Here is a 13,002-nt window from a genome sequence, read left to right as displayed (position 1 = left end):
TTTGTAATGGCCTTTTAGCAGCTGCTCTCTTAATCTGATGTATTTGCCTGGCAGAAACCTTCCTCATTGTACCTTTATCTGCATGAACCCATGTGTGCTCTGATTCAGCCACAAATCTCCTAACATCATAGTGATTACGCTTATGTTTTTGTGAAATATCTAACGTTACATGAACATTAACGTGTCCAAGGCATTCAACTATTTCACTTTTTTAGCAGCAGAGAGATCCTTTTTCTTTCCCATATTGCTTGAAAATGCTGGTCTGCTTAATAATGTGGAACATCCTTCTTTAGTAGTTTTTCCTTTAACTGGGCTCACCTGGCAAACTAATGATCATAGGTGTCCGAGATTGATTTCAGTGATCCATAATGACCTGAGACACCATTCCTTCCATGAGTTTAATTGAAAAACAACTTATTTAATCTTTATGCCACTTAAACACATTTTGCATAATAATAACAAAGGATGAAGCAAGCTGTTTTATCTGTTTACCCTTGAAGGTCCATCCTTTAAGATCTACTTGCTGATTGGCTGCCCCTTGGAAATAGAAGGTTGAGTTGCTGGTGGTTTAGGGTTATGTGCTCACAACCAGAGGCGTTTGTCTGAGAGCAGAAGAAGGTCTTATGTGGCCTTTCATAATGTTATGAAAAAGTTGAAGCATTACCAGGACAAAAATTAGACCATTTTGTTTCCTTTTCATATTATTTAAGACAATTTTCAAATTGCTAAATGACAGTTAGAATTTTCTTAGAAGTTCTTCGAATTGTTTTGTCTGAACAATTTCACTGTGAAATTACTACCAGTGTCTATATTTATTTATTATTAGAACAAAATAACAATAATTTAATATGAATTTATTATATGAAACAACATAAAATCTCCTGAATAAGGATTAATATTTCTGAAAAACTGGAGGTTCTTTTTAGAGTATCTTTTTCTAATGTTTTTTTTGTTTCTGCTCTCCTGAAGGTGGAGAACTTCATTTCCTTCAAATTGGAGGTGTGTGTGAAGATGTAGATGACGGAGACATGTTTATTGATGGCCCCCTTTCTAAAGGGGCTGAACTGCTGCTTGAGGGGGCCAAACCCTCCTCTAACCCTTCTAGCCCCGGGATTACAGGTAGACCTGTCTCTAGACACACTGAGTCAGTAATTCACTACATCAGTTTTGATGCGTAACTTAAAAAGTGTTCTGGCCTTTGTTTAGGAGTGGACCTACTGGTAGATCAACCACTGACCACAGAGATTCTGATGTCCCTGGTAGAGCTGACACGCTTTGAGACTTTGACCCCACGCTTCTCAGCCACAGTTCCCCCGTGCTGGGTGGAGGTGCAGCAGGAGCAACAACAGCGACGCCACCCACAGCACCTTCATCAGCAGCACCATGGAGATGCAGCCCAGCACACACGTACTTGGAAACTTCAAAGTGACAGGTAGCAGTTTTAATTATCTGTACTGTTATGTCTGAGCTAGTGGCTTTATAGTGTAGGGATGCAAATTTGCCTAACAAGTGAAAGACTGCAGGAGAAAACACAGTCCCACAGGTTTGTGAGGAGATTTTTCTTTAAGAATCACTCTTCCTTGAAATCTTTGCCTGTTGCCAACAAAGATAACAAAATACTAACTTTTTTTGTATGTATTAAGTACCGACTAGTGCTGTTGTACTGGTTTCTCCCTTCCCTGCTTTTACTGTCAGTGTAAATGGACCTCTCACATAGTGAGCAGACAAGAGAGGTGGAGCAAACATTTGAGCCAAGTTTAGTCTCTTAGATAACTGTTAGATTGAGCAAGAGAAGCAGACAGGGAAAGCATTAACGAGCTAAGCTTTTTAATTTTAGTCAACTTGAGTTTGTGCTAAAGTAAAAAAAATGTACAGAAAAAAGAAGCTGTTGGTGTAAAATCATCAGATCCTTTGCTCTTACCCTTAGCTTTAGTATGCTAGCCCACTAGCAACAGGTACACTCCAGCTGACACGCAGGGTAGAAAATCCAAAACCGTATAGAAATGACATGTACGGATCAACTCGTTGTCACCAGTCTGTGTTCCGGGTATCAGTAACACATCTCCCAGTTGATAACCAACATTTTGAATATTTATTTATGAATCTGCTGCTAATGTATCAAAACAGTTGTCAGTCTTGTTTGCTAGTCAGGTCTTCGCACATGTTCCAGTCACACTTAGACATAACTCATGTTTTGAATCATATGTACTTGAATCTCAGCTATAATCAACAGTTCTAGAGCAGCAAATTCTACTTTTGGTTTCTGTTTTGTATCTGAAATCTTGATCATACTTTCCTCATCTACTGGAGTTACAGACATTTCACCATCAACTGGTATGCTCACGAGTCAGTGTGTAGCTTGACATGCTTAATATTTGAAATGGTTGATAATGTGATCGTGTAGGAATACTTTCTTTAATAATGATGACCTCTGTTCTGTCTTCAGCTCTAGCTGGGATGAGCATGTGTTTGAACTGGTGCTGCCCAAGGCCTGCATGGTGGGCCATGTGGACTTTAAGTTTGTCTTGAATGCCAACATCGTCAACATTCCTCAGATCCAGGTCACTCTGCTTAAAAACAAAGCACCTGGGCTGGGCAAAGTCAGTGGTGAGGACATTGTTTTTATACAATTAATGATTGCTTTTAACCAGCAGTGTTTCAGATTAAAGCAGCTTTCTTTTGGGGGGAAGTTTTCATCATTTCTCATTCAGTTAGTATGTATTTTATTCTTACTAGATAGAACTGACTTTATACATCTCAGTATTACTCCTTATCGCTTCAACAGAAACAGCTGTGGACAGGCAGATCTCGTTCCCTCTTTCCAATGTCCTTCATGCAAATGGGGAGAGAAATGGCCAACCTGTAATGCAAGACTTCACAGAGGACATCCAGTTCATGGACATAGAGGAGACATCAGGTCAAACATTTTAGGCAGTTTGAATTTATAAACACTTATTTGCCCTGCAGATGATCACTCACCTAGAACCTTTCATTTCAGATGATGATTCGACTTTGAAATTATTTCTTTCTTTTTGTAAATAAACTGTATGTAAACATAAAATTGTGGTTTCATATGCTTATTGCAGGCTCCATGTTGTGTCCATTCCTGGAAGACCACAAGGAGGACATCCTGTGTGGTCCAGTATGGCTGGCCAGTGGGCTAGACCTCTCTGGCCATGCTGGTATGCTCAGCCTCACTAGCCCCAAGCTGGTAAAAGGTAATAAACACATAGCCAGGTCTTAATTTTCAGTATATCAGACTAAAGCAGTTTCAATAGCCACCTGAATCTCGTACTGGTTTAGAATTAATATTTGTTTCTCCAGTGGCATTGGTGATCATCAAGACTGCCAAACACACAGTTCATTTCAAGTTGATGTAAATATAGGAATGATGACAATAAAGTTAATTTGTCAAACCAGTATTCCAAACTACTTTGGAAGCCCTTTATTTGGAAATTCATGGTCAAACTCCTAGATCGTCGTGACATAAACAATTCAGTGAGATGGTTATAATGCTGACTGTTAGATGTGAAATGACTTCCTGATCATAGCCTGCAGTTCATATTCATCTACACAGGTGTGTGTCAGTGTTTTACAATTGTCCTGTTGATCCCTCTCTGCTGCAGGCATGGCAGGAGGGAAGTACCGCTCTTTCCTGGTTCACATCAAGGCAGTAAGTGATAAGGGCACGGAGGAGAACCCCCGCCCCGTGGTGAGAATGCCTAGTTCCAAGCCTCAGGGCACCAAAGCGCACTCACTGTCAACCCTCCTTCAAAGGGCTCAGGCTTCTAAGGTACACAATTACAGTTCCTAAGCCAGTCAGATGGCACATAAGTGTTGGATTTCATCAAGTTACAGCCCGTTTAGAGTAATGTTTCTATATGTTTTGTCAACCGAGGCTGTCGGCTCATTTGTTTCCACTGAAAGTGGAGAGTTTATTTATTTTTTAAATAAAGAAAAAAACAGAAGATGTTAACTTGATTGGTCCAAAGTGAACTATTGAATAATTCTTATACTATGAAAAGTCTTGTTTTTGCAATCATTTTGTTTTCCAAGATAAAAACATTCCAAAAAAAATGAACAGCTGGTCTACCCTTGACTTTGTGAAACTACCAAATGCCAAACAAAGCCACATTCATGTATTTGCTACCTTTTATTTTTGTGTGTAGGAGAAAGTCTCCGCAGTGAAGACGGAAACCTCAGCTCCATCAAAGAAAGTAGAAAACCTGCGAGGATGCGACCTGCTTCAGGAAGTTTCAGTCACAATCAGAAGGTTCAAGAAGACGTCAATTCCCAAAGAAAGGTCAGATAACTGCTGAGGTGCTGCTGGCACTGTGGTCAGGTTAAACATTTAACACAGATACATTTTTGCTTAGATGGTTTTTGTGGTGGTTTTTTACAAGTTAGCTGGTCTGTGTCTGCTGCTCTGTCGTTTTCAGGGTCCAACGCTGTGCAATGCTGCAGTTCCCAGACTTCCATGAGAAGCTGCTGGATGCACTGTGTCGGCGAACAGAGGGCGACCCAGCCACGGAGCATGCCCAGAGCCTCATCCTAGATATCTTGTGCTGGCTGGCTGGGGTCTTCTCCAATGGACCTTGCAGGTAGAAGTCAACCTGGAGACATACAGATATAAGATAGCATTACCATAAGGGCTCTAGATTATACATGACCATCACGTTCACATTGTACTAATTGGAATATTGCATTTTGTGTCCTGTTTTTAGCCTAAAAGAAGGAAAGGAGAGTCTGCAGGTGAAAACCAGGACGAGGCTTACCGATATTGTACGGGTGTGTTTCTTTGAGGCTGGCCGGAGTATAGCACACAAATGTGCTCGCTTTCTTGCACTTTGCATTAGGTAAGAAGCCTGTTTGAGCCAAAGATGCAGACAGTTCTTTTACAATTGGGCAAATTTACAACTTAACACGCATAAGGTAGAGGCCTTGTTCACTGATGGAGTGCTAAGATGCTGTTTGTTAGGCAGGTCCACTTATTTGAAAAGGGAAGAGAGACAGAGTGTGCAGTTAATTTCTCACATTCGGCATAAAAAGAAAGTAATGGGTGCTCTGCTGAATGCGTTGTGTCAGCCAACATTATGTTTTTAAGGGTGAGAGGGCTCTACCACAAGTCAAGGCTTACATTAGGGGTTATTAATTTCTTGTAATGTGACATGTGTTCTCTCTTGGTATCTTGTGTTTTGTTTTTTAGGTTTACTTAAATAAAATAACAAGCACGTAGTTTTGTTTCTTGTTACAGTAATGGGAAAGGAGAACCAAGTCAGCAGGGTTTTGGCGTGAGCCTTCTGAAGGCTCTGCTGGACAATATGCCTTACTTGCCTGCAGCAGCAACTGGTGGTGAGTGATTGAGCAACATCTAGCACTCTCCCTTGTCTGTGTTTCTTGACTGTCCAGACTTGATGTTTTACCCTCTCCTCTTTCTTCTGTGGGCTTCCAGGCTCAGTGTTCTGGTACTTTGTGTTGTTAAATTACGTGAAGGAGGAGGACCTGGCAGACTGCAGCACTGCTTGTGCCTCCCTGCTCACCGCCATCTCTCGACAGCTGCAGGACCGCCTCACACCACTGGAGGCCCTGCTGCAGACCAGGTATCTGTATAGCTCTTTAGTCTAAACCCTAGGTTCATAAATTACGTTTTTCTCATCTTATCGTCACCTTATTTTATCCCCCTTTCTTGGATGTTTATCTATTCGTTCCCAGGTACGGACTGTACAGCTCTCCATTTGACCCAGTGCTCTTTGACTTGGAGGTCAGCGGTTCCTCATGTAAGAATGCCTTCAACAGCAGCATCGGAGTGCAGTCTGATGAGATCGACCTCTCCGACATACTCTCAGGTATGAGCACTAAAACTTCACAGGAATTTCTTTCTGTGACCACTGACCTGAACTTGCAGATCTTAAAGCACTGCTCTCCTTTATCACAAGAAGGCTCTATAATGTGAAAATGAAATACATTTTAATGACCAAGTCTGCTCTGACACCTAGTTGAGAGGGGAAAAAAACTCAAAGCATCTTTTACCTCGCAGGGCTTTTTAAAGTACAGTGTGCAAAATATACACTGAACAGTTTCATAATATCTACTATATAATAAATCATTTCAAACTACAGACTTGTCTTGGCTTGTCAGATTTCAGTGAGACTTTTTGCAACTTCTGATTTGGCCTTTCCTGTTGAAGCTGCAACTTATGTGGGTCTACCCATCCACACACCAAAATTGCACCTTCACTGGACCTGAAAGATTCCAGTCAAGCTTTATGCAAAAAAAAGCAAGCTAGTAAACTGAGAAACCCTTGAAGCCCATCAAGTGGAGACACTTCTGTTGAAATAAAATTCCACAGGGTAACTTGAAAGGAGGCTGAATAAGGTGCCCCTGAGTCCTCCCTTAGTTAAGCTGCAATAGGTCTGTACTAAAAAGTGTGGGGTTTTTTGGTGTGTGTGTGTGTGTGTGCACCCTCTCCAGTCACCGTCAACAAGCCACGGCAACTGGCTGCTCCTCCATTTGCCAGTTCTGCTGGGGGTTTCTTCTTGTTAAAAGGGAATCTTTCTTTCCCACTCTGACCAAGTGCTTATGGAAAAAATTAAAAAGAGCATTATGTTTTAAGGGTGAAAGGAGGAACTCAAATGCTTGTTAAGCATATTTTTTTTCAGTTAGTTTTGAATGTTGTATGTTTCGTAGGGAATGGAAAAGTGAGCAGCTGTGCAGCAGCAGAAGGCAGCTTCACAGCATTAACAGGACTCTTGGAGGTGGAACCTTTGCACTTTACTTGTATCTCCACCAGTGATGGCACACGGGTGGAGCGAGATGACGCCAGCATGTTCACTGGTAACCATTTGATCTTAGCTTGGTTTTAGCTGAGGTTTTAGTATGGGAACTGTCCTTTCTTGAAGTTGTATTCTTTGTTTCCAGTGAGTACATTTGGTGTGACCCCAACAGTGGGCGGCCTGTCAACGGGAACGGTTGGAGAAGCTTCTACGGCTCTGAGTTCTGCAGCTCAGGTGGCTCTCCAGTCGTTGTCTCATGCTATGGTGTCAGCAGAGCAGCAGCTGCAGGTCCTGCAGGAGAAGCAACAGCAGCTGCTGAAGCTGCAGCAGCAGGTGAAGAACTAGTTCAGTTATCTGGCCTGTTTAAGCTGCAGGAGCTCAACAAAACTCAATGACAGGAGTGCGGTCATATTAGCATTTTCTTACCCTAAGACAGACTAGCTATTAGAACACAATAGAATAGAACAGAATAGAAATGGTTCAAAAGTAAATAATCACACACTAGGTAGAGAAGTGATGAAATAGGAGTTTGTTTGGCACTGGTTTCTGAGAACCAAATGACCAAGTTATAAAACTTATTTAGCAGAAATCTTTATGACATGATGATGTAAGAAAAAGTCTCAAAGGTTCATAAAGGATATGAAGCCAAATGTTACAGATTGTTAATTTCTTCCACCGAGAAATGCTATTATTGTAGCAAGGACTTGATACAGTTTAAAAACCTAACCACAGTTCATGGCTGTGGAAACCATGTTCTGACTGGACACTAAATGTTTGCACAAAACTGAAGAGATCCAAGAAATTAAAAGACAAGAAATGCTGAAAGCTTTTTCCAGTTTTGGATTTCTCTAAAGTTTGCCATGTTGCTCTAATACAAATCTAGTGTTTTTATCCTGTGGCTGTAATATTCTTTGTATGCTGTAAACAGAAGGCCAAGCTGGAGGCTAAGCTGCATCAGACCACCTCAGCAGCAGCAGCTGCTGCCTCAGGCGTGGGACCTATACACAACTCTGTGCCTTCAAACTCTTCCTCCGCGCCAGGCTTTTTCATTCATCCTTCTGACGTCATCCCCCCAACACCTAAAACCACACCCCTCTTCATGACCCCTCCTCTCACACCCCCCAATGAGGTGGTTTCTGCAGCCTTCAGTGCTGAGCTGGCTCACCTGTTCCCTGGTTCCATGATGGACCCTGGGCCTGTCAACCTGGCTGCACACAAGAACACACAGAAAGCCAAACCAGTTAGTAACAAGTAGCTCCATGCTTTGTGGCTATTTATCCCTGAGTCATTGGGATATTTATATAGCTATTGCTGCATATATCACTTTCAACAAATGATTTTAGATCTAGATAGATTTATCTAACTTGATAGATTGCTTTGCAGTAAAATGAGAAATGTCTCTCTTTCTGCCTCAGAGCCCAATGGGCAGTGGTCTGGCTTTGGCCATTTCCCAGGCATCTCACTTCCTGCAGCCTCCTCCACATCAGTCAATCATCATAGAGCGGATGCACTCGGGTATGTCATGTAGGACTATTCCATATTGACCACCTAACCTAGTGCTTAAATGTCAATATTTTAAGACTGGAAGATTCTGAAACTTTCTGAAAGTTTTAATCATGTTTCATTTGTTGCTAATTACGTTAGGAAATACCGTCAAATTAAATATTTGTGGAAAATAAACTGAGCTTGCTCATGAGTGTGCTATGTTTTTCCTCCCAGGAGCTCGCCGTTTTGTAACTTTGGACTTTGGCCGTCCTGTTTTGCTGACGGATGCTCTGATCCCCACCTGTGGCGACCTGGCCTCTCTGTCCATAGACATCTGGACTCTGGGTGAGGAGGTGGATGGCCGCAGGCTGGTGGTGGCCACAGACATCAGCACCCACTCCCTCATTCTGCATGACCTGCTGCCACCACCTGTTTGCAGGTTCATGAAGGTCTGTTTCTCTCTGTTTTACTTTGGGGCAGAGTTGTGGGTTGGCTTACGTGATGTTTTAAATTTCTTTGTTGAGTTAAAAATCTGCCGCAATGATGGATGTAATACTGCTATTGTGGGCTGCCTCATATTCTCAGATCACTGTGATTGGGCGCTATGGCAGCACCAATGCTCGTGCTAAGATTCCACTGGGCTTCTACTATGGCCACACTTATATCCTGCCTTGGGAGAGTGAACTGAAGCTGATGCATGATCCTCTTCGGGGAGAGAGCGAAGCTGCCAGTCAGCCAGATGTGGATCAACACCTGACCATGATGGTGGCTTTGCAGGAGGACATCCAGTGCAGGTGAGACAGGAAGTAAAGCAGATACAGATGCCTCATTTGAGTTTGACTATAGCTTCATTGAACAGACTTGAGATATTTGGTGGTGTCTGTGGCTCAGGAGGTTGAGCAGGTCATCTCCTAATTGAAAGGTCAGTGAGTTGATTCCTGGCTACTCCAGCCTGCATGCCAAATATCTTTGAGCAAGATACTGAACCTTAAGTTGCTCCCGATGTGTTTATCACAGTGTTAATGTGTGTGAATGCTAGATGGAAATGGTTAAACAAGACATGTATAAAGCACTACAATGTCGTGAAAAAGAGTTTGACCTCTTCCTGATCTCCTAATGTTTGTGTATATTGTATATCACACTTTTTATATCACTACGTGTATCACAAGGTTTCAGATCATCAAACAAACTTAATTATTAGATAATGATAACACAAATAAACACAAAATTCAGTTTCCAAATGAAGTTTATTATTATTAAGGGGAGCTGGTTGGTTACCCTAGCAGCAACAGCTGCAATCAGGTGTTCACAGTAACTCCCAAAGAGTCTTTTACCGCACTGTGGAGGAATTTTGGCCCACTCATCTTTGCAGAATAGTTGTAATTCAGCCACATTGGAGGATTTTCAAGCATGAACCCCCCTTTTAAGGTCATGCCACAGAATCTCAATTGAATTCTGGGTCAAGACTCTGACTAGTCCACTCCAAAGTCTTCATTTTGTTTTTCTTAAGCCATTCAAAGGTGGACTTGCTGGTGTCTTTTGGACCATTGTCCTGCTGTGAAACCCGAGTACGCTTCAGCTTGAGATCATAACCAGACAGCAGAATTCATGGTCCCATTTACCACAGCAAGTCTTCCAGGTGCTGAGGCAGCAGAGCAGCCTCACCAGCTTCACCACTGTTCAGAGTTTTCTCCATTTGTGTATAATGGATCTGACTGTGGTTCAGTGAAGTTCCAAGGCTTAAGAAATGGCTTTTGGCCCTTTTCAGACTGATAGACATCAGTGATTTTGTTTCATTAGATCATGGTCTGCTTCAATTTGTCAGATGGGTTCTATTTAAGTGGTTTCTTGATTCAACAGGTCTGCCAGTAATTAGGCCTGACTATGTTTAGTAAAACTGAACTTAAATATCCAAAAGTTGATTCTTCTCATCTGGACGTAGCATTTTGTGGGAGAAACGTTTCGTCACTCATCCAAGTGACTTCTTCAGTCTCAGCTGACTGCAGGTTTCCCCAATCTTATAAACAGTACATTTACACAATGACTGAACCCAGCCCACTGAAGGAACAATGGGCTGGGAGGTCAGTTCCTTAATCTTAATATGCAAATTCTCATGACCATTGATCAACAACCACTGACCAAAACCCACTGATCAAAGACCACTGATCAATGGCCATGAGTACCATTCACAGAGTTGGGGAATGGCTGCAATCATAGCATTGTAAGATGGCGAAAGCTGTACCCTTAAGCCCCCTCCTCAATTCAGAGATGGTCTTTCCCTTTTCACGTAAATGGCCTCCTTGACTCCGCGCTCAAACCAGCGTTCCTCCCTGTCCAGGATGTGTACATCCTCATCTTTGAAAGAGTGTCCACTAGCCTGACGAGGTAGCTCTTCTGTGTTGTGCCGTCCGCTTCGCCAGAGGTTGTTTGGTTTCCCTGATGTATAAATCCTGACAATCCTCCTGCACTTAACAGCGTACACTATGTTACTCTGTTTGTCTCGGGGGACCCGATCCTTGGGGTGGACCAATTTTTGGCGCAGCGTGTTTTGGGGTTTAAAAGCCACAGAGACCCGGTGTTTAGAAAAAATGTGTCTCAATTGCTCCGATACTCCTGACACATATGGGATCACTACAGGGTTCGCTTGGGCAGCGGTTGTCCTTCTCTCCTGGATCGGCTGGAGCTTTCTTTAGGTGCCTTTCCAGTTTTGACAAAGGTCCACCTGGGATAACTTAAATAATGTAGTGATTTCATCTGAGGGGCGATCGTGGCTCAAGAGTTGGGAGTTCGCCTTGTAATCGGAAGGTTGCCGGTTCGAGCCCCGGCTTGGATAGTCTCGGTCGTTGTGTCCTTGGGCAAGACACTTCACCCGTTCCCTACTGGTGGTGGTCAGAGGGCCCGGTGGCGCCAGTGTCCGGCAGCCTCGCCTCTGTCAGTGCGCCCCAGGGTGGCTGTGGCTACAATGTAGCTTGCCATCACCAGTGTGTGAATGTGTGTGTGAATGGGTGGATGACTGGATATGTAAAGCGCTTTGGGGTCCTTAGGGACTAGAAAAGCGCTATATAAATACAGGCCATTTACCATTTACCATCTGCAAAAGAAGTTTGTAAATTTTTTGGTGGTGTTGTGAATTTTCCAATTTTGTATTTATTTACCAGGTATAATCTAGCTTGCCATCGGCTAGAGACTCTTCTGCAGAACATCGACCTGCCACCTCTCAACAGCGCCAACAATGCCCAGTACTTCTTAAGAAAACCAGATAAGGTTGTTGAGGAAGATCAGCGTGTTTTCTCAGCCTACCAGGACTGCATCCAGCTGCAGCTACAGCTTAACCTGGCTCACCATGCGGTTCAGCGGTTGCGTGTATCACTGGGTACCAGCCGCAAGTCACTCTCAGCAGCTGGGGCTCCGGAAGCAAAGGAGCTAGTTCACAACTCCTCCACAGAGCAACTGAGAACCATCATCCGCTACTTGCTGGACACACTGCTCAGCCTGCTGCATTCTAATAATGGTGAGCTGAACTCTGCTGGATCTGCTTTTTAGTGAAGTTGTACATTTCACAGATGACTTTGTTAGTAACGTGTGGATTGAAACGCTGTTACACATGATTGATTCATTTTTATGGGTATTTTTAGGCCATTCTGTCCCCTCGGTGCTCCAGAGCACATTCCATGCCAAGGCCTGTGAGGAGCTCTTCAAACATCTTTGCATCAGTGGGACGCCCAAGATCCGACTTCATGCCGGCCTGCTGCTGGTGCAGCTTTGTGGAGGCGAGCGCTGGTGGGGCCAGTTCCTCTCTAATGTACTGCAGGAGCTCTACAACTCTGAACAGCTGCTCATCTTTCCCCAGGACAGGTAAAGAACTATCAGATTCCATATAGTCACAACATTTTAGATTAATGTGAAATTCAATAAATAATAATAATAAATAATGAAAAAAGGTAGGGTTTTTAATGAAAAATAAAATAATTTTTCAGTCCCACAGGAAAATCTAATCATGACATTACACATTGGTTTGTATCAAAATGTTGACTTCTAATGAACGGTTAAAAAAAAAAAAAGAAAGAAGGAAAGGAAAGGAAAGGAAAGGAAACATAAACCAAATCAAAACCAACCTCTCCCACCATAGAGTTGTTTAACCCTCTGCAGTCGATGGATACGCTGGCACGTCCAAATCACATGACCAATTTAAGATGACACAGCAACAAGATGCAACGACCCAGATTCTTCATTTCAAAAGTGTGGATGTGTGGACTGTATATGAATTTATAATTGTTGATCGGCCATGTAAACCCAGAGTTATGATAAAAAATACATGCGGTGTATTTTTCTGAATAAAACAGTGGTATTTACTCCTGGAAGAAATGGTAGAAACAGTGTTTTCTAACTACAGTGCTATAGCAAGAATTCTCCGCTTGCAGAGCAAAAAGAAAGGAAAAGAAAAAAAACACCCCTTCCCTATTGGTGTTAAAGTGTACCATGTTGACCAATCAAAAAAGTATATGGCAACATGTGGTATGTAGTTGGCTAGGGTGGCACTAACAAAGGCAGAGCAGTGAATGAGGGATGGGGCTCTCACATGTACTCTACCCACATAAACTGTCTGGAACTGCTGGCAGTTCACCTGTCGCTAAAACATTTTCTGCCTTGGCATAGAGGTCATCATGTTTCATTGAGATCGGACAATTCCACATTTGTGGCCTACATCAACAGACAGTGCCCCAAGTTACACACACTGGCACAC

The 13,002-nt window shown here is 42.8% G+C and overlaps 1 protein-coding gene across 3 annotated transcripts in view; it reads left to right on the top strand.

Moving 5' to 3' along the window:
- The window catches only part of birc6 (baculoviral IAP repeat containing 6), a 130,424-nt gene that overhangs the window by 37,903 nt on the left and 79,519 nt on the right, over positions 1-13,002 (top strand). For all 3 annotated transcript variants that reach the window (XM_004574403.4, XM_004574404.4, XM_004574402.4), the window contains exons 11-30: positions 970-1,119; positions 1,207-1,432; positions 2,447-2,607; positions 2,786-2,917; positions 3,087-3,218; positions 3,627-3,793; positions 4,170-4,303; positions 4,440-4,601; positions 4,725-4,856; positions 5,255-5,352; positions 5,453-5,600; positions 5,713-5,846; positions 6,688-6,834; positions 6,919-7,106; positions 7,702-8,013; positions 8,189-8,288; positions 8,493-8,707; positions 8,844-9,052; positions 11,417-11,769; positions 11,894-12,113. In XM_004574403.4, coding sequence (XP_004574460.1) covers positions 970-1,119; positions 1,207-1,432; positions 2,447-2,607; positions 2,786-2,917; positions 3,087-3,218; positions 3,627-3,793; positions 4,170-4,303; positions 4,440-4,601; positions 4,725-4,856; positions 5,255-5,352; positions 5,453-5,600; positions 5,713-5,846; positions 6,688-6,834; positions 6,919-7,106; positions 7,702-8,013; positions 8,189-8,288; positions 8,493-8,707; positions 8,844-9,052; positions 11,417-11,769; positions 11,894-12,113 — 3,520 coding nt within the window. The remainder of the gene's footprint in view (positions 1-969; positions 1,120-1,206; positions 1,433-2,446; positions 2,608-2,785; positions 2,918-3,086; positions 3,219-3,626; positions 3,794-4,169; positions 4,304-4,439; positions 4,602-4,724; positions 4,857-5,254; positions 5,353-5,452; positions 5,601-5,712; positions 5,847-6,687; positions 6,835-6,918; positions 7,107-7,701; positions 8,014-8,188; positions 8,289-8,492; positions 8,708-8,843; positions 9,053-11,416; positions 11,770-11,893; positions 12,114-13,002) is intronic.

The sequence above is a fragment of the Maylandia zebra genome, linkage group LG13 (genome assembly GCF_041146795.1).
Source record: "Maylandia zebra isolate NMK-2024a linkage group LG13, Mzebra_GT3a, whole genome shotgun sequence".
Taxonomy (NCBI): Eukaryota; Metazoa; Chordata; class Actinopteri; order Cichliformes; family Cichlidae; genus Maylandia; species Maylandia zebra.
This window is presented reverse-complemented; position numbering and strand designations above follow the sequence as displayed.